Genomic DNA, 20,965 nt, shown 5'->3' with positions numbered 1-20,965 from the left:
CAAGTTACCTGAGCATAAATCTCCAGGTGCAGTTCTCCCATCCCGGATACAATGGTCTCTTTGCTTTCTGTATCATAATGTACTCTGAAGGTTGGGTCTTCTCGGGTGAATCGATTGATACCCTTAGAAAACTTGTCCATATCATTCTTGAAGGGGGAAAAATAAAAAGATAAATATACCAAAATTATTCTAACTATAAGACGGTAATAAATCATCATTTTTATTTAGATAGCACCAACATGTTCTGCAATACGTTACTATAGAAGCTACATAGAGAAAATTAGACACTAAATGAGACAAGACGCAGTTGGGGATTTTATCACAACCTGTGCAGAGGAAAAGTAGTGCAGTTGCCCATAGCAACCAGAGTGCTCCTATCATTTTTACAGAGGCCTCTGATAAACGAAACAATGTGACTGGTTGCTATCGGCAACCATACCCTTCTTTTACACTGGGTTTGATATTGATAACTCTCCCCCAGTGTCTTCCCTAATACATTGGGTCTCAGGTACTGTATAGATAAGTTTTATGTCAGTGTTTCCCAACCAGGGTGCCTCCAGCTGTTGCAAAACTACAACTCCCAACATGCTCGGACAGCCAAAGGCTGTCCGGGCATGCTGGGAGTTGTTGTTTTGCAACAGCTGGAGGCACCCTGGTTGGGAAACACTGCCTTATGCCTTGCAGACAAACAAAAAGATATGTCATTGTATACACCACGACCAATAACATTCTATTAATACTTATAAAGTAACTGGAAATATTGCAGTTTATAATAAAAGACAATCTCATGATCAGATCCACAGAGTAATGTGAGATTAAAAGCATCCTACCTTGTTACCAGGCTTTATCGCTACAGAAATGACTGGGTCTGGCACGTGGATGGATTCCTGCCATCATAAACAATACAACACACTTATCAATTAATCCCACACATAAAATTAATTCTTTAATACTAATACTGTATATTGTATATATAAATTTTAAATACTGCTTGAAAACACACATGATCATGCACAGGGTTTACATAGTTAAAAATCTTTATTGATAGCACTGTGCTATGCATTCCCATACCATGGCGATGGTGAGAGGATGCGCTGCTCTCATGACCTCCATCATTGCAGCATTGATGGTAGAAAAGTCCTGCATTGTCTCTGCTGCCTGATCACTTGTCTTACTTACGTATACAGTCTAGCACACTTCCCAGGTGTACAGAAACAAAAGAGCATCAGTGGACCCAGGTAAATGCAGGAATATGTAGCATTAAATAGGCACTGCCAGATTCAAAAACTTTACCGAATAAACTTCATAAGAAAATGTTATGTCCCTTTTACAAAAATCATGGCTTATAAAATCCTGGCTTTGTCCAAGCTGAAGCACAGGCATGGACACAGTCTAGTAAGTGAGGGTGGGCTAGCTCTGAAGAGGACTCCTCTGTGCTCTCTCCTGTCTGGTGGGACAGGAGAGAGCACAGAAGAGTGTTATCAGACCGGAGAGAGCACAGAGGAGTGCTATCATACAGGAGACAGCACAGAGGAGTGCTATCAGACAGGAGACAGCACAGAGGAGTACTATCAGACAGGAGACAGCACAGAGGAGTACTATCATACAGGAGACAGCACAGAGGAGTGCTATCAGACAGGAGAGAGAGCGCACAGAGGAGTGCTATCAGACAGGAGAGAGAGCGCACAGAGGAGTGCTATCAGACAGGAGAGAGAGCACAGAGGAGTGCTATCAGACAGGAGAGAGAGCACAGATGAGTGCTATCAGACAGGAGAGAGAGCACAGAGGAGTACTATCAGACAGGAGAGAGAGCGCACAGAGGAGTGCTATCAGACAGGAGAGAGAGCGCACAGAGGAGTGTTATCAGACAGGAGAGAGAGCACAGAGGAGTGCTATCAGACAGTAGAGAGAGCACAGAGGAGTACTATCAGACAGGAGAGAGAGCACAGAGGAGTAATATCAGACAGGAGAGAGAGCACAGAGGAGTGCTATCAGACAGGAGAGAGAGCACAGATGAGTGCTATCAGACAGGAGAGAGAGCACAGAGGAGTGCTATCAGACAGGAGAGAGAGCACAGATGAGTGCTATCAGACAGGAGAGAGAGCACAGAGGAGTACTATCAGACAGGAGAGAGAGCACACAGAGGAGTGCTATCAGACAGGAGAGAGAGCGCACAGAGGAGTGTTATCAGACAGGAGAGAGAGCACAGAGGAGTGTTATCAGACAGGAGAGAGAGCACAGAGGAGTACTATCAGACAGGAAAGAGCACAGAGGAGTGCTATCAGACAGGAGAGCGCACAGAGGAGTAATATCAGACAGGAGAGAGCACAGAGGAGTACTATCAGACAGGAGAGAGCACAGAGGAGTGCTATCAGACAGGAGAGAGCACAGAGGAGTCCTATCAGACAGGAGAGAGCACAGAGGAGTCCTATCACACAGGAGAGAGCACAGAGGAGTCCTATCACACAGGAGAGAGCACAGAGGAGTGCTAGCCCACGCTCACTTACTGGACTTTGTTCATGCCTGTGCTTGAGCTTGGACAAAGCCATGATTTTATAAGCCATGATTTTTGTAAAAGGGACATAACATTTTCTTATGAAGTTTATTCGGTTACGTTTTTGCCAAGATGTACAACATCGAAATTTTTTTTTAAATCTGACAGTACCCATTTGAGCACAAGTTTTTTTTTTTTTTCTTTTTTGTGGACATTTAGCCGCCCGTTTTGTGGCTCAAAGGACAAACTTAAAACAAAATATGCCTTTTCTAGCAATTTAAAAAGGTAAAAAAAAAAAAAAAAAAAAAAAAAAAAAAAAAAAAGGAATATGCAGGAATGTGTGTACCTACTCTGTTTGGTTTAAAAAGTTGGTATCACAGCATGAGCGCATCCTTAGCCTGTCTAGTTTAAGTTTATGCAGCCCAAAGATTTAGATATCATTGGTAAATCTGAGCCAGGAATCTCTATATACAGTACATTAGGTAAACCTGAACCAACACAATATACTAGTTAATTTCATATATAACTTGTCAGACATGCTCACTTGACAAAAGGGAACTATCTAACAGCACAACAGTGCCACCTATAAAATGTAACTTTCCCATTGCTTTCCAGTCATCTCAGCAGACACATGTTCTTGCTGTTAGTGAGCAGATGATATCTCCTTATTGAGTCAAATGGGCAAAAGTACTGAATGTGCACTGCAGCCATGTTCGGGGAAAAACTGCACCACTTATTTAAACACAGCCTAAAAAAAAAGCTTAGGTGGATAAACAGTACTGGCTGGGACCCGACTTGCTGCTATGATTCCACAGAAGAACCATTGTGTTCTATGGCTTAGGGTCCAGACTGTCCTGATGCTTGCATTTGCAGAAAATAAATGAGTTCCTATCATTAAACTGACAGGTTACATACATTCTGGTAAAAATCGACTTAAGCAGAATGTTTGCATTCCAATTAGAGATGAGCGAACTTCCAGTAAATTTGATTCGTCACGAACTTCTTGGCTCGGCAGTTGATGACTTTTCCTGCATAAATTAGTTCAGCTTTCAGGTGCTCCGGTGGGCTGGAAAAGGTGGATACAGTCCTAAGAGACTCTTTCCTAGGACTGTATCCACCTTTTCCAGCCCACCGGAGCACCTGAAAGCTGAACTAATTTATGCAGGAAAAGTCATCAACTGCCGAGCCGAGAAGTTCGTGACAAATCGAATTTACTGTAAGTTCGCTCATCTCTAATTCCAATGGAACCATATCATGTTCCTAAAACAAGTAGAGCTAGATATGCAAATTATTTGTACTATATATCTATTTTGTTAAAAAACAGCAGTATGACTTCTTCATATTTAAGTGCACACTTCTGTCCATAAGAGAGTGCTACTTACCATTGAGAGATGGTCACTGGCTTTGCTTGCAAAGGTGTCTCCGCTAGCACAGTCAATACCGAACAAGGCACAGATGTCTCCTGCATAACCTACTTCCACATCCTAAAGGAAAAGAAGAAAAAAAATAAAGTAAAAACATATAAGCCAAAGATTTACATTTTTAATCTCAGGGAATAAACATGTGAACTGTACTATGATATAAGTGACCTGTGAAGTGGTAATAAAAGTAATGGACATTACTAGTACAAAGGGAAGGGAACAGTTTTGACAAGGCGATTGCGTCCTGAAATGCTTATAAAGGGTTTGTGTAAGCACATGGTTAAGAAAGGCGCCAAAACCACTGTATTATGTGGACTAACCAAATTGATGCCATCTAACAAGTTTGCAGAACAGAACTATACCTCCATTGAATCTGCGTGAAGCCGGACCAGCCTCTGTACACGTACTCTCTTGCCAGTCCTTGTATTGTAGATGTAGTCACCTTTTCTCAGCATTCCCTGATACACTCGGATATATGTAAGTTGACCAAAGCGACCAGCCTGCACATCAAGAAGACAGGTAAGACATTTAAATGGACACTGTCATTAAAACTAATTTTTGCCATTGCACTCCTTATGGTAAATATAAAAATAAACTTTCTAATGTACCTTGTTTGAAAAACAATTAAAATAAATAAAAAAATGAAGTTTTCTATGTTTTATTTGTGTTGAAAAAAAGCTCCCACTAGGTGTCTCCCTACCTGTCTAGAGCACATTCCCCCCCCCCCCCCCCCCCATCTCTTGCACAGACGTTGGACTCCTGCTGGCCTGGCAGAAGTCCAAAATCAGGAGATGCAGTCTGGAGTGCTGAGGGGTGTGTGCGCAGCCTTAGCCAATCATAGCTCATTTCACACTGAACTGCTGGGCTGTGTGTAGCAGAGTGAGGGAGGAAGTTCTGGCCTCAGAATGATGTCACCGCTGCTGGGTATAATGCCCCTTCCCAGTCTGTAAATCTGACTGAGACCAAGTAGAAAATACAACGCAAAATCAAGGTAGAAAACTAAAAAATAAAGGTAGGGGGTGGTTTATCATTATGGGGGCAGTGAACTGGGAGGATTATAAAATTCATGACAGGTACTCAGGTATATATAATATTAGTTGAATCCTTTAAAGAGTACCTGTCATGATCTTGCTACATAATGATAAACCACCCCTGCCTATTTTTTAGTTTTCTACCTTGATTTTGATTTGTATTTCCTTCAAAACATTGCAAAACTACAACTCCCAGCATGGTGAGAGTTGTAGTTTTGCAACATTTAGAGCTCCAAAATGTAAAGACCACTAACACCAAGGTGGTCGCTATTAGCCCTACACTGATATTCTGAAAAGGCCCGGACCAGCTTTGGGCTGCCAAAAAGGTAAATAATGAATTCTATTCAATGTCAGCATTCAGAGATCTTGGAAATGGCGGGGCACAGAAACATAAAGTCGCACTCTATTTATACAATGACTTTATATTTTATTCACAAGACTAAACAACCAATTGCATTAGCTGCTGTATCCGTCAACTATGAGCTACAGCATTCCATACGTTTTCTAAGTTTACAGCCATAACAATGTGGTACCTACTTCCAGTTTGAATGCAAGTCCAACAAACGGATGGGAATCATCTCTTGCGGGGCTCATCAGAATCTTGGTAGGCTCCTCGGAATTGCTAAATAAATAAAAAATAATAAAAATATTACACATATATATATATATATATATATATATATACACACACATACACACACACAAAATTTCACTGATCAATTTTTAGGTTTACATACAGATCTATGTGGAAGATCACTAGTCTGAGGAGCAGGAGAATTATATTATAACTTCAGAAGACACTGTAGAGCATCTGAGCCCCTAATAGGTCACAACTATGTTTACCCTTTACCATTGTCCTGAAAAAATATTGTGAGGAATGTTCTAAATTTTTGCACTTTTAGGCTACGTTCAGACGGCCGTCTAGACCTGTCCCGTTCTTCACCCGTCAAAAATAAAAACGGAATTAAAAAAATAAAAACACAAAAAACGGACAATAACGGATGCAAACAGATGTTATCCATTTGGAGCCGTTATTGTTCAGTTAATAAACCCACACATTTTTTTTTTTTGTTCTGAGCTTGCTCAGACGTAAAATCTGATCATAAAAAACGGATTGAGAAAATGGATGCAAACGGATGACCTTAAAAAGGCTCATCCGTTTTCCATAGACTTCAATGTTAAATTTACTGTATCCGTTTTTTTGATGGAAGAAAAAAAATACTGCATGTGCCGTATTTTCCTGCCATAAAAAAAAACGGAAATAAGTGCAGATGGTTACAAATGGATTGTAAAAAAAATCCCATTGATATGAATTGGATTTTTAAAAAAACAGTTTTAATCTGTTTACAGCCTGCAAGAACGGAACCGAAACGGTTATATACCAGAACATCAGTGTGTGCATTTATAAAACATTCACTGTACACTGTAGACTCTGGCATCTCTGCAATAATATGGCCCAGATTTATCAGACAATTACTGGTGTGTTTTTCCCAGAACAACCAATCACAGCTCAGCTTTCATCTCTTTATGAGCTCTGGTAAAATAAAAGCAGAGCTGTGATTGGTTGCTGTGGGCAAATCAATTTGTCTGGGATGGATTGATATAGCTATATACAACAAATCTTAAGAAGGATATGTCCAGAAGGGACAGATACACTGAGGGCTTCCTACAGTGGATTTAAGCATAAATAATCTGCAGTGTATTACAGTAGGTACAAAAGTGGTCAAACGCATTTTAAGTCCTGCAGCCCATTTAAGGCTATGAACAGGTAAGCAACATGTCAAGCTGCACGTCAGCATCCTTTGTTTACAGAATGACAATGTACATTCTGATATAGCCCTTACCAGGATTTAGTGACCTCACACCCCCTCCATTCATGTCTATGGGAGGGGGCGTGACGTCAGTCACGCCCCCTCCCATAGACATGAATGGAGGGGGCAAGACGACACTATGGGAGGGGGCGTGATGTCCGTCACGCCCCCTCCCATAGACATGAATGGAGGGGGCAAGACGACACTATGGGAGGGGGCGTGATGTCCGTCATGCCCCCTCCCATAGACATGAATGGAGGGGGTGTGGCATCACTAGGGGCGTGGCCGTGACATCACGTCCCTGTCTCCGGGGTAGCGCCTGGCACAGAATATCGGGGCTGCTCACGAGGGTCCCCAGTGGCGGGACACCTGCCATCATACATCTTATCCCGTATCCTTTGGATAGGGGATAAGATGTATAAAGTCGGAATACCCCTTTAAATGAATACATTACATGTTATACAGTTTTGTAGAAATGATTCATTGCAACGTGTTGTTTGCAGATCGCATGACATGTTCTACATGACAGCTTTGGGTTAAGTCAAGACAGGACCCTAAAACTTACTCTTGATTCAGAATTGCATAGTTGGAAACTTCTGAGGGGTCTGGAAGATATTCTAGCACTGCATCTAGAAGGGGTTGGACACCCTTGTTTTTCAGCGCACTCCCTACCAGTACAGGTGTAAACATCCTCTTCAGGGTGGCTCTGCGGATAGCCATCTATAGAAGACAGGGTTGGTTAGCATAGGACAAGAACCAGGTTTACACCCATGCACACCACATGTATTGCGTTACCTTGAGATCAGTAATAGAAGGGATCTTTTCCTCCAGGAACATCTCCCCTAAAATATCATCTGAATTCGCCACATGTTCTATTAGCTCTTGGCGTCTGTCTGCTGCTTCAGCTCTGAACTCGGCTGGAATATCCTCATAGCGTATCTGCTGCCTGAAGCGACATTCAGTGCATTGTTAACCCCTTAAGGACCAGGCCAATTTTATTTTTGAGTTTTTCGTTTTTTCCTCCTCGCCTTCTAAAATCCATAACTCTTTTATATTTCCATCTACAGACCCATAATAAGGGATTGTTTTTTGTGTGACCAATTGTACTTTGTAATGAAACCTCTCATTTTACCATAAAATGTACGGCGAACCCCAAAAAAATATTTTTTAGGGAGGAAATTTAAATGAAAACCAAAATTTTGCACATTTTGGAGGGTTTTGTTTTCACACTGAACACTTTACGGTAAAAATGACATGTGTTCTTTATTCTGTGGGTCAATACGATTAAAATGATACTTTTATATTTTTGTACCGCTTAAAAAAAAAAAATCTAAAACTTTTTGTACAAAATCAGTAATCTAAAATCGCCCTATTTTGACCACCAATAACTTTTTAATTTTTCCGTATATAGGGCGGTATGAGGGCTCATTTTTTGCGCCGTCATCTGTACTTTTTTTAGATACCACATTTGCATATATAAAACTTTTAGATCATTTTTAATAAATAATTTTTTTTTTTATAAAATGGGACAAAAAAGCTGCATTTTTGGACTTTAATTTTTTACGTTTACGCCATTCACTGTACAGGATCATTAACATAATATTTTCATAGTTCGGACATTTACGCACACGGCGATACCAAATATGTTTATAAAAACATTGGGGGAGGGGATTTTTCACTTTTTATTTTTACATTTTTCAACTTTTTTTTTTTTTTTTTTTTTTTTTTTTTTTTTTTTTTTTTTACACTTTTTATGTCCCCATAGGGGACTATCTATAGCAATCATTTGATTGCTAATACTCTGCAGTGCTATGCATAGGACACAGCACTGCTCAGTATTATCGGTGATCTTCTGCTCTGGTCTGCTCGATCGCAGACCAGAGCAGAAGACCCCGGGAGACGGCCGGAGCCAGGTAAGGGGACCTCCGGCTGTCATGTTGGATGATCGGATCCCCGCGGCAGCGCTGCGGGCGACCCGATCATCCAATCAAAGTGCCGCAATGCCGTGATCTGTATAGATCACGGCATCGGAGAGGTTAATGGCGGTCATCCGCGCGATCGCGGATGTCGGCCATTACGGACGGGTCCCCGGCTGCTGCTAGCAGCCAGAACGTGCCGTGTATGACGCGATGCTCGCGGTCATACACAAGACGTAAATCTACGTCCTGGTGCGGGAAGTCCCGCCAAACCAGGACGTACATTTACGTCCGTGGTCGTTAAAGGTGTACTCCGGTGAAAATTATTATTATTATTATTATTTTTTTTTAAATCAACTGGTGCCAGAACGTTAAACAGATTTGTAAATTACTTATATTTATAAATCTTAATCCTTCCAGTACTTATCAGCTGCTGTATACTACAGAGGAAGTTCTTTTCTTTTTAAAAATATCTTTTCTGCCTGACCGCAGTGCTCTCTGCTGACAGACTTTGTCCAGAACAGGAGAGGTATACTATGGGGATTTACTCCTGCTCTTGACAGTTCCTGACACAGACAGAGGTGCCAGCAGAGAGCACTGTGATCAGAAAATAATTTAAAAAAGAAAATACTTCCTGTAGAGAATATAGCAGCTGATAAGTACCGGAAGGGTTAAGATTTTTAAATAGAAGTAATTTAAAAAAAATCTGTTTAACCTTCTGGCACCAGGTGATTGAACAATGAATAAACATTTTTTATTTTTCACCGGAGTACCCGTTTAAGCCACAAGAGAAGAATACAAACATATAGAAATCCTTCCCCCATGATATAGATTTACATACCCAAACTGCCCATCAAAATAAATAGCACGTTCATCCACAAGGTCGATGATTCCTCTGAAGTTGCCCTCAAGTCCAATAGGAAGCTGGATGAATGATGCATTGTGGTTCAGTTTAGACCTATTACAAAAAGCACAAATAGAATCACAACATCCTGAAGAGTCCTTTACATTGTGTATATTTTAGCTGGTGTATACCTTAGCTGCTGCACTGCCCTATCGGGATTAGACCCCAATCTGTCGCACTTGTTGATGAATGTTAGGAAAGGGACGTTATATCGCTTCATCTGCCTGTTGACCGTCATTGTCTGACACTGAACTCCACCAACAGCGCACACCACAAGTACAGCTCCATCCAACACTCTCAGAGCTCTTTCCACTTCAATTGTGAAGTCCACGTGTCCTGCAGATAGAAAATCACAGATTTCGTGCTTGTAGCGTTTAACGTATAAATGGTAGAGTCAGCTGCAAGATAACATACACATTTTTTATTCTAAAAGGGGTACTCCGCACCTAGACATCTTATCCCCTATCCAAAGGATAGGGGATATATCAGATCAATGGGGTCCCACAGCTGGGAACCCCTCAATCTCTGTGCAGCAGCCAGCGTTTGTTTAGGGTGCGGGCGGCAGGGGGCACCACGTCATGCCATGCCCCCTCAATGCAAGTCTATGGGAGGGGACGTGGCAGCTTACATTGAGGGGGCACGGCATGACATGTCACGACCCCTGCTGCCCTCTCCAAGTGTTAGGAAGAAAATGTTCAGAACGCTGGGGCAGTGGAGTATCCCTTTAAGGCTAAATAAGTTAACAATGTAACTGTTAATTCATCATACAACAGATGTTCCCTTTGCGAGTTAGGTTGGGTCCACGCCACAATTGTCTGACGCTTTACTCGTCTATGTCACAATGGGATGCTGCAGCACATCATACTATGGGTCCAAGTCAAAAAATGTAAATATGTATTTGTTTGGAAAATGATCGAAACATAGTCACTTGATATCCATGTTCTGGCGATGCGATCAAGTTTTGATCGAATCGGGTTTAACTCTTGAGACGTGATGCGATCGGTAGTTATACGCTGGCGAGATTTGCGGCAGTGCGCACCTCGCTCTCAGGTGTCAATCAAATTGGACCTTTTTACTACATAAGTATGTGCAGTGAAAAGGATGCGCCAACATGAAAATATAATGTTATAAGCATAACCCAAAACTGGATAGTTATTTATGTAAAATTCTACAGCATACTATCCGCAGAATATAGAACCATGACATAGGAACATGTGATCACTTACAGTTTGCTCCATTTACCTATAGTACTCTACCTGGTGTGTCAATGATGTTGATGTTTGTGTTCTTCCACATGGTGTAGGTTGCAGCAGACTGAATGGTAATTCCTCTCTGCCGCTCCAATTCCATTGAATCCATAACAGCACCAACACCATCTTTACCTTTCACCTGCATGAACATAGCAAAACCATAATAGTGAGGATGGAGATGGGATACAGAGGTTATGACAGTAACAGGATCACTTATTACAGAGCTGTGTGATTCCCTCAAATACTGTGGCTGAATCATGGTTATAGAAATGTCTGGGAACAGGGACTTTTTACACTTCCATGTGTCTAACAATATACAAAATGTAATAATCTGCCTGGATCCCATTGATGCCAGGTTAAGAGGATTTTAGTGGGGGGGGGGGGGGGGGGTGTTCAGTGGACTTTCTGCCTAATAGAAATCTATGCAGACTTTTTCTACTACATGTGGACGCTGCTTTGACAACTCCCTCCACGTATATTGTACTGTATACTGCCAGGGATTTGTTTTCTGCAGAGTCCACACTGCAACATCTGAATATTCCTTTTAATATCAGCCTGTTACAATCTGTACGGATAATTTACCTCTGACCGGTTATAAGAAGAAAGTCTATCAAAAAGCAGGACATCCATGTCAGCACCCTAGAATGAGTCTGATCATTTCCAGGAAACATATTACCGCCCCGCTGGGTATACAATGGACTCACCTCGTGCATCTGCGCTATCCGGCCAGTGTAGTAGAGAATACGCTCGGTCACGGTGGTTTTGCCAGAATCAATGTGGGCAGAGATCCCGATGTTCCGAATCCTTTCATTGGGAATTACGCCAGAGGAGCAATGTCGGCAAAAGTTCAGAGGCAGCTGTAGCATAAAAACAAGTCAGATCAGAGCCAGAAAAAGTCATAGAAGTGACCAAAATATTATCACATTTAACATGGGGGGGGGGAGTCACATACAACTTTTTGCTGCAGTGTTTGGAGCCAAAGGCAGAAATGGATTCAGAAGTAATGAGAAATAGAAAAGACCTTTAGGTCAGAAGACGGAATGAAAAACTGACACAAAAAGTGGCGTGTGCTTCTAGACGGCTATACTACTTCATTATTCTTATTTATTCTTTTTTGCCTCTGTCTTGTAATGGAAGCCTATGGAGATGCTTAATGTGGGTTTACATTACTATTCGGCTTTCCATGGCGTGCAATATATATATATATATATATATATATATATATATATATATATATATATATATATATATATATATATATATATATATATATATATATACATACAGATTAGTTAGGAGTAGCCGTATTAGTCCAGTGATGCAAAAAGCAAAATCATCGGTAGTTGCAGTATCTTGTAATACCTTTTTTATTGGACTAACAAGATTTTGCAGAGACAAGCTTTCAGGATTCCTCCCTTTATCAAGTCATAAGCATTTCTGAGCTCAGAAATGCTTATGACTTGATAAAGGGAAGAATCCCGAAAGCTTGTCTCTACAAAATCTTGTTAGTCCAATAAAAAAGGTATTACAAGATACTGCAACTACCGATGATTTTGCTTTTTACATATACACACACACACACACACCAAAAAATGTTGCAGTATCTTGTAATACCTTTTTTTATTGGACTAACAGAATTCACTGGACTAATACAGCTACTCAAATTTACTATATAGAGATAGATAGATCTATCTATCTCTCTATATATCTATCTGTATCTCTCCATCTATCTATACAGAGAACTTTTCAAAGAGTAAGAACAAACACGGGTTTATTGACCTAAATGGGCCAGAAAGAGTCAGATACTGAGTATGTGTTGGTCACATAATATATTTGATTGTAACCTGGACTATGAAGTGCAGATCACCACACAACAGAGTTTAAAATGACCCAAACATTGCCCCTAGCTGACTACGTCTGGGTCATTGAAGTCAATGGGGTACATACACATACATCATTCCCATTTTGGACAGCTAACACCCTTATACATGACACAAAGGGCACAATGGTAACGTGAACATGGCCTCACAGCTGTGCTCGCCTACATGCAAAACAGAGAAAATAAGAAAATAAAAAACATACAAGAACAGAGGCAGCCCTAAGGGCTAGTTCACACTTATTAGGTATTTCTGGTGTTCTGCGCAGTCACAGGGGCAGAACAATTAAAATGACAATGTGCCTGATCACATGATGGATACATGGGAAGATTTATCAAGCACATGCAGAAGATCGGTGTTACTGTTGTCCATGGTAACCATATTACAGCTTCAATTTTTTTTATATATAGTTGGTCTAAGGCCCCTCATCTCAGCAAAGCCAGATTACCCTGCTCTGTACTGACGAGGGGGCAAGTACCCCGAAACAGCTGTCTGCAGATGAGTCCTCTTTCCTTCTGGAGAGAGAGTTCTGGCTTGTCATTAATCCCGACAATATACGATTATATTCCGTAACTGGAGCTAAGCTGATACCAGGGAACATTGCCTGAAAAGGTGATGTAATGAGCTGATTTGCATATTCCTCTATATATATATATATATATATATATATATATATATATATACGAAAAACAAAAGGTGGTTTTGCAGCACTACTTAGCTTAATGAAAGAATAGTCGGGTGCCAGCTCCCAATGAACTTGATCAAAGTCCCAAAATTAATCCATCCAAAGAAATGGTGCAGCACTCCATGAGTAAATCCAAGGTGCAAAAAAGATTTATTCACTTCACATCATAGCATAGCAACGTTTCAGATCACACAGGATCCTTTTTCAAGCTTGAAAAAGGATCCTGTGTGATCTGAAACGTTGCTATGCTATGATGTGAAGTGAATAAATCTTTTTTGCACCTTGGATTTACTCATGGAGTGCTGCACCATTTCTTTGGATATAGATATATATATTTATATGTATGAGCCCCTTTTAAAAAAAATTTAAACTGGTGCCAGTTTATCTGCACAAGGTTTGAGAAATCTCCCCCATAATGCCCAATATACTCCATTGGCTATAATAGAGGCCATCAGTTTCCATTAGGGATTGACCGATATTGACTTTTTTAGGGCCGATACCGATAATCTGTGAACGTTAAGGCCGGTAGCCAATAACTTATACCGATATACGTTATTGGCTATTTCTTCCCCCCCCCCACGCTGCAGATCAATGATTTAAAGCGGGTGCTTTAAATCAATGATCTGCAGCGGCTTTTGCTGGGCCAGAGATCACCGCCCCGCTTCTCTCCCCCTTCCTGTCCTGGGGTCCTGAATCCAACCACCACCGCTGCCCCATTACCTCCCCATCCCCGGTTTCATAATTACCTGTTCCCGGGGTCCACGCTACTTCTGGCTCCGGCGGCATCCTGAGCTGTCACTGTGCGCACTGACGTGACGTCGCATTGAGGACGTCACTCGTCATTGCGCAGCGCACAGCAATAGCGCAGGACGCCACAGGAGCCAGAAGTAGCGCAGGAACAGGTAGTTATAAAACCGGGGATGGGGGAGGCCATGGGGCAGCGGCGGTGGGGGGTCTCTGGCCGGGGTGGTGTTGCGGGGGCATTATCGGCAAGGTAATTGCCGATAACGCCCAAATTCGTGAATATCGGCCGATAATATCAGCCAAACCGATAATCGGTCGATCCCTAGTTTCCATGGCAGTGCCAGGAGTTTGCTGGTCCTGAATGTTGACTTATTTTGTCCAGAACCAACGAGAACATCTAACACAACCTGTGGATGAGGCTTTAGATCGGCGTATCTCCAGTAGTTGCAAAACTACAACACCCAGCATGCCCGGACAGCCAAAGGCTGTTCGGGCATGCTGGGAGTTGTAGTTTTGCAACAACTGGAGGCACCCTGGTTGGGAAATACCCCTTCAGAGTGTGTTTCTGTTCCCATCCAAGAGTAAGGAGCCCAGTACCACAAACAGGTGCTGATGTATGATGGGGAGATCTCCAGTCCCAACATGCTACCAACCACTGTCACAGATTGCTGAGACTTGTTGTCCCACCAGGCAGGAGAGAGCTCCCAACACACCCCCTATGTCCCGACAACACTCACCTGAGCTCGGGCTGAGGGTAACCAGGACCCGATCACAGATGCTGCCCGCAGGAGACCCATAGCTGCCTGTGAATGTCACGCTGATCTCTGCGCACAATCACTTCCGGGTGTCACAGAAGCCGGCAAAGGTCAAACTACAACTATTTCCGTCATTTGGAACGCAGCCCAGTGATGGCGGAAGTCTTATTATATTAAATGATGTGCCCCATTCCTCCCGCTCTCTCCTATGTGCTGTATTCGTGGCCATGGTCTTAGTCTACGCAAGAAAATCCACCAAGATGCGGTTCACGGTACTGCGCTGTTTGCCGGTAACCAGGCTGTGAGCGAGCGCCACCTAGAGGTGAGGATGCAGAAGAGCAGGTGCGCTTCGCTGTCAGCGGCTCCAGGCTATGGTCGGGGCTTGCGACGGGTCCGAGACTGAGGTGTAGTTTCCGTTTCTGACGGTTGTGAGGAGAGGAGACCGCAAGGAGGCGCCCTAGGAGGGTCAGGTACGGGCACACATCTCCTCTACCGAATCTTTCTACACCTGTGTGAAGGAGGACTGTGCTGCGCATGTGTGAGAATGAGTGGATCCAGGAGGGGCACACTATGGCATCCGTTGGAATCCTTTTTTTGGGGGGTTACTGGTGTAAACCACATCATATGTTTTTAAGTGTAAACGTACCCCTATAACACTGCGTAAGGTTCACACCACGTTTTTGCAATACAGTTCCCGTATCAGGTTTTTGATTAAAAAAAACCAAAAAAAACTGATTCCTCAAAACCTGACTGAACTGTATCAAAACGTGTGTACAAATTTTAATCCAACAAGTGAAACTTTATTCATAATGGAGCGAAAAGTTAAAAACGTATACATTTTTAACTTTTCACTCCATTATGGATAAAGTTTCACTTGAAAAGTGATATCCAGTTGCGTCTGTTTTTTAAGAAAAAAAACGTATACGTTTTTAACTTTTCACTCCATTATAAATAAAGTTTCACTTGTTGGATTAAAATTCCAAGAAAAAACTGTGCAAAGTCAAAAACCGTATGGTGAAAACTGATAGAACTGTACGCACATACGGTTCTGTACAGTTCTCATTGACTCCCATGTTAAAAAAAAAAAAACGTAAACCTTTCAATATGGTTTTTTACCCGGACCAAAAACCGTGGTAGGATATGGTTTTGGGTAAGGGAAAAAAAAAAACTGATAAAACCGTACAAGACGCAAAACTGACACGACCAGATACCATTTTCAATATGGTTCCATGAGGTTTTCAAATTGAAAACGTATACGGGAACTGTATTGCAAAAATGTGGTATTGAGGTGTACATCCGAACCGTATGGCAATGTTTCCCAACCGAAACGCCTCCAGCTTAGGGATGTAAGAAAAAATCGATTTGCGCGATTATCGCGATTTTTCACTTGCCGATACTGAATCGATTAGTGATGTGGAATTTGTATCTCCTGACGCCCGGAACAGCATGTCCCAGGCATCAGGAGATACAAGTTCCACATTTTGTCAGCAGGATCTGACGCGCGTTGTTCTGGGTGTATGGAGTGGGCTCCGACTCGTGCCGGGGGGCCGCTGATGTAGCCGGGGGCCGCTGATGCATCACCGCCGCTAATATCCAGCATGCGGTGCTCTGCAGTGTGTATGGAGCGGGCTCCGGACTCCTGCCCGCTCCATACTCTGCAGCCCCCGGCTGGCTATTAACCCTTTAAATTGCCGCTGTCAAAGCTGACAGCGGCGTCTAAAGGGATCTGTGAATGCTCCCTGGTGGGCTAGTGGGGTGGATTGCCCCTACCAACCCCCCCCCCCCCCCCCCGCAGCACGATCGCGGGCAGGCGATCCACTGTGGAGGTAGCGGAGGGCTTACCTCTGCTTCCCTGCTCTCCGTGGCTCTGTCATTGATAGAGTCTGGCTGGACCAGGCTCTATCAATGGATCGCAGATAAATGGAGTTCAATAGAACTCTATTCATCTGTCTGAGGAATCTAGTGATTCCTAAAAGACTAATAAAGTGTATATAAAAAAAATAAAAATAAAGTTTTAATAAAAGTGTAAAAGACATTGTTTTTTAGACAGAATCGGGATATATCGCGATGTATCGTCACCTAAACGGTATCGCGATATATTGGGATATATCAAATCGCCACACTGGTATCGCAATTCGAATCGAATGGGCAAATTATTGGCGATTCACACCCCTACTCCAGCTGTTTCAAAACTACAACTCCCAGCATGCCCGGACAGCCAAAGGCTGTCCGGGCATGCTGGGAGTTGTAGTTTTGCAACAGCTGGAAGCACCCTGGTTGGGAAAAACTGGCATATGGCAACACGTACAGCTTAGGGACAACTCTAGGAGTGGCCCAAAAAAAAAAAAAATTGTACAACACACGTGAAAATTTATTGAAAAAAAATAAAAAAACACTCCCCCGTAAGCCCTCGCTAACCATTTTATTGAAGCAAAAAAAAAAACAAACAACCCGCAGGTCATGGACAGATAGTACTGCCGCTATGACATGGACTAGAAGTGTTTATATTAACGCCATTGATGGATCAGGATATTTATACCAATATTCACTGCCTTAGTGAATCCATGGACAGAGGACATAAATGTACTGTACTGTTATATACATGTTATACAATGTACGTGAACGAGGATTGATGTTGGGATAATATTTAAAAATAGAATATCTTGAGAAATGAATGATTAGAAATAGTTTGTGTTGTTATCTTAGTAGTACACACCTAGCGCAACATAGAACGGAAAACGAGAACTAATGAGCGCCCAAGGAAACAGCAGTGTCGGTAAGTCGGTACTCTTCTTACTCTGGTTTTTTGGGAAGGTCTTTGGTCAGAATTCGTCCATATTTAAAGGGGTTATCCAAGAAAAAAAAACTTTTTTATAAACAGATTTGTAAATTACTTCTTAATCCTTCCAGTACTTATGAGCTGCTGAAGTTGAGTTGTTCTTTTCTGTCTGAGTGCTCTCTGATGACACGTGTCTCGGGAACTGTCCAGAGTAGAAGCAAATCCCCGTAGCAAACCTCTACGCAAACCTCTACGCAAACCTTGTGCAGTTCCCGAGACAGACAGAGGTGTCAGCAGAGAGCACTGTTGCCAGCCAGAAAAGAACAACTCAACTTCAGCAGCTGATAATTATTGGAAGGATTAAGATTTTTTTAATAGAAGTAATTTACAAATCTGTTTAACTTCCTAGAGCCAGTTGATATATATAATTCTGGAATACCCCTTCAACACATTTTTCGCTGCCCTTCATGGGGAGTTTATTGAAGGGGTATTCCAGTATAGTAAAATGTATCCCCTATTTATCCACATCCAACACAAATGCTGTATCTCCGGCTCTCCCATAGAGATGCATGGAGGTTAGGGGGGGGGGAAGGGGGGGTGTCAGCCAGAGCTTTGTGCCGTAGTCGACACTGCTCCAGGAGATCGCGGTGGGATCCGAGTATCTTTTGGATAGGGGATCATTTTTAGTAAACCAGAGTACGTTTTTAAAGATATATTTATAAGCCCCTATTGAATTAATTGATCACATTATGAAGAATGATGAATTTGGCACAGAATTTTAGGCCTATCTCGTTATGTACTCTTTTCTGGCAGGCAGATCTGTAATTTATATCCTACAGGATATAGATGATTGTTTGGTCTTAAAGGGGTACTCTGCCACTAGACATTTTTTCCCCTATCCAAAGAATAGGGGGATATCATGTCTGATTGTGGGGGTCCGGCCGCTAAGGACCTCTGCTACCTCCACTGTGGCACCCCCGAGCAAACTCCGCTCTGTGCCGAATGACTGGCGATCACAGTTGCCACGCCCCCTCCATTCATGCCTATAGGAGGAGGCGTGACGGCTGTGTACTAGCAGTCACCCCCCCTCCCATAGACTTGAATGGAGGGGGCGTAGCGTGACGCCATGATCACAGAAGTCCCAGGCTTCCATGAACGTAACGCCGATGCAGGGGTCTCAGTGGCCGGGCCCCCCGCGATCAGACATGTTAACCCCTATCCTGTGATCCTTTGGACCCTTTAATGTATGACATGATGTGATCTTTCATATTACACGATCATATAACATATTCTATCCCTTTTTTCCGTAGATCCGGGTCAGAGCGATGATGACCTCACCAGTCTGTTGTATGACCTGGATGAATTATTGGATGGCGTTAGTGAAGCAGAAGTTACTTCTGCAGCAGATGTTCTTACTGATAAAAAAGCTCCAGTTGTTGATCAACCAGTACAAGAGGAGAACCGGAAATGTCCTGCAGAAGAAAAGAGTCATCCCAATAAAAATCCCTATGAAGAATGGTACTACATGCAGGTCATGCAGCTATCCAATGTGCTGGAGCGGGGCTTGACGGGAATTTCCTCCGAACTGAATCAGCTCAGTAGTTCTGTGTTTCAGTTAGTTTATGGCATGAAAGAATGTGCAGACACCATGGGATTCTACGCAACCAGAATGCTGGCATTCCAGCAGGAAATGCTTAATGCCGCCTCAAAGGCAAACATTTCTCTCCAAACTGGGGTCCATCTGCTACACGAGCTCAAAGCTAAACATGGTCCATGTCTTCTGGACACCTGTAAGGCTTCCAACTGGGATGGAAGAACAGGCCAGTCTGATGAAGGCCGATTCAAGAGACACTATAGGGATGTCCAGCCAAGATCCCCCGAGGATAATGGTTCACATTATTCTAAAAGAGACAAAAAGAAGTAAATGTCTAATTTTAAGTGAATAATAAAAGTACTCATATCTCTTGGCTGTTAGTGTTTTATTTCAGTAAAAATGGTACCCAGCAGTCGCCAATCTTGCAAAAGTGAAGGTTTATTAATCCATATCACGGTACAGGGACGCGTTTCGGCAAAGGTGTCTTCCTCAGTTGTCTGCCGCCGGCAGACAACTGAGTAAGGCACCTTTGCCGAAACGCGTCCCTGTACTGTGATATGATACTACGGTGGTAACTTTAATTTTTTTTTTTAATCAACTGGTGTCAGAAAGTTAAACAGATTTGTAAATTATGAATTCGGGTAGAAAACAGACATGGTCGCACATCTACAATCTTGTATAATGATCTGATTGCTTCTCAGCATAATATCAAAAACTAACAGGTTGTTAGTATACATTTTTGATCAAAAAGTACAAGCCCACTCGCCACGTCAAGGCCACCTATTTAGAGTGGGTCCCTAGCATAAAATGGCGCAGCACCGGGCGGCGACCACCACCACCGCGACACCAGTGCCCACGGGGGGGAAACGACCCACTGGCAGAGCGACCCCAATGCCACTCAAACCAGTCTTCTATAAGTAGTAGTTAGCTACACAAGGGCCATTTCTTTCCTAGTAGCCTCTGACTGGGAGAGCATGGTAAGTGAGCTATTACATCTTGTTCACACTGGTGTGGTGCTGTGTGGCGTCTGTTGCTGCCGTGGCGCCATGTCTGCGGGGAGGTGCGACCCATAGACTGGTTTGAGTGGCATTGGGGCAGCTCTGCCAGTGGGTCGTTTCCCCCCGTGGGCACTGGTGTCGCGGCGGTGGTGGTCGCCGCCCAGTGCTACGCCATTTTATGCTAGGGACGTTAGGGACCCACTTTAAATAGGTGGCCTTGACGTGGCGAGTGGGCTTGTACTTTTTGATCAAAAATGTATACTAACAACCTGTTAGTTTTTGATATTATGCTGAGAAGCAATCAGATCATTATAAAAGATTGTAGATGTGCACCATGTCTGTTTTCTACCCGAATTCACAGATTTGTAAATTACTTCTATTAAAAATCTTAATCCTCCCAGTACTTATCAGCTGGTGTATACTACAGAGGAAGTTGTGAAGTTCTTTCCAGTCTGGCCACAGTGCTCTCTGCTGACACCTCTGTCCATGTTATGAACTGTCCGGAGCAGCACATGTTTGCTATGGGGATTTTCTCCTGCTCTGGACAGTTCATGACATGGACAGAGGTGTCAGGAGAGAGCACTGTGGCCAGACTGGAAAGAACTTCACAACTTCCTCTGTAGTATACAGCAGCTGATAAGTACTGGAAGGATTAAGATTTTTAATAAAAGTAATTTACAAATCTGTTTAACTTTCTGGCACCTGT

General features: G+C 42.7%; 2 protein-coding genes across 6 annotated transcripts in view; one reads left to right on the top strand and one right to left on the bottom strand.

Annotated features, from left to right (window-relative positions):
• Positions 1-15,009, bottom strand: part of GFM1 (G elongation factor mitochondrial 1) — a 36,207-nt gene extending 21,198 nt beyond the window's left edge. The window contains exons 1-12 of one of the 2 annotated variants that reach the window (XM_056565038.1): positions 14,871-15,009; positions 11,532-11,684; positions 10,834-10,966; positions 9,709-9,913; positions 9,515-9,631; positions 7,553-7,703; positions 7,323-7,477; positions 5,484-5,568; positions 4,278-4,415; positions 3,877-3,978; positions 831-887; positions 9-146 (exon numbers count right to left, since the gene is read on the bottom strand). In XM_056565038.1, the coding sequence (XP_056421013.1) occupies positions 9-146; positions 831-887; positions 3,877-3,978; positions 4,278-4,415; positions 5,484-5,568; positions 7,323-7,477; positions 7,553-7,703; positions 9,515-9,631; positions 9,709-9,913; positions 10,834-10,966; positions 11,532-11,684; positions 14,871-14,930 (1,494 nt within the window). In that variant the 5' untranslated portion in view covers positions 14,931-15,009. Of the gene's footprint in view, positions 1-8; positions 147-830; positions 888-3,876; positions 3,979-4,277; positions 4,416-5,483; positions 5,569-7,322; positions 7,478-7,552; positions 7,704-9,514; positions 9,632-9,708; positions 9,914-10,819; positions 10,967-11,531; positions 11,685-14,870 lie in introns of those variants that run through there. The other variant, XM_056565039.1, reaches the window with a different exon arrangement.
• A 209-nt stretch (positions 15,010-15,218) lies between these two features.
• LOC130361716 (uncharacterized) lies at positions 15,219-19,634 on the top strand. 4 transcript variants are annotated; one of them, XM_056565045.1, is made up of 3 exons: positions 15,219-15,358; positions 17,598-17,664; positions 18,978-19,634. In XM_056565045.1, exons 2-3 carry the CDS (start codon positions 17,637-17,639, stop codon positions 19,589-19,591), a joined length of 642 nt encoding a protein of 213 aa, XP_056421020.1. In that variant the 5' UTR covers positions 15,219-15,358; positions 17,598-17,636; the 3' UTR covers positions 19,592-19,634. The 4 variants fall into 4 exon arrangements, with proteins under 4 accessions (XP_056421020.1, XP_056421019.1, XP_056421021.1 ...); XM_056565044.1 differs by having other exon boundaries at positions 15,222-15,358; positions 17,595-17,664; XM_056565046.1 differs by having other exon boundaries at positions 15,290-15,426; positions 17,595-17,664.
• Positions 19,635-20,965: the final 1,331 nt, after the last annotated feature.

This window comes from Hyla sarda, chromosome 3 (assembly GCF_029499605.1).
Source record: "Hyla sarda isolate aHylSar1 chromosome 3, aHylSar1.hap1, whole genome shotgun sequence".
NCBI lineage: Eukaryota > Metazoa > Chordata > Amphibia > Anura > Hylidae > Hyla > Hyla sarda.
This window is presented reverse-complemented; position numbering and strand designations above follow the sequence as displayed.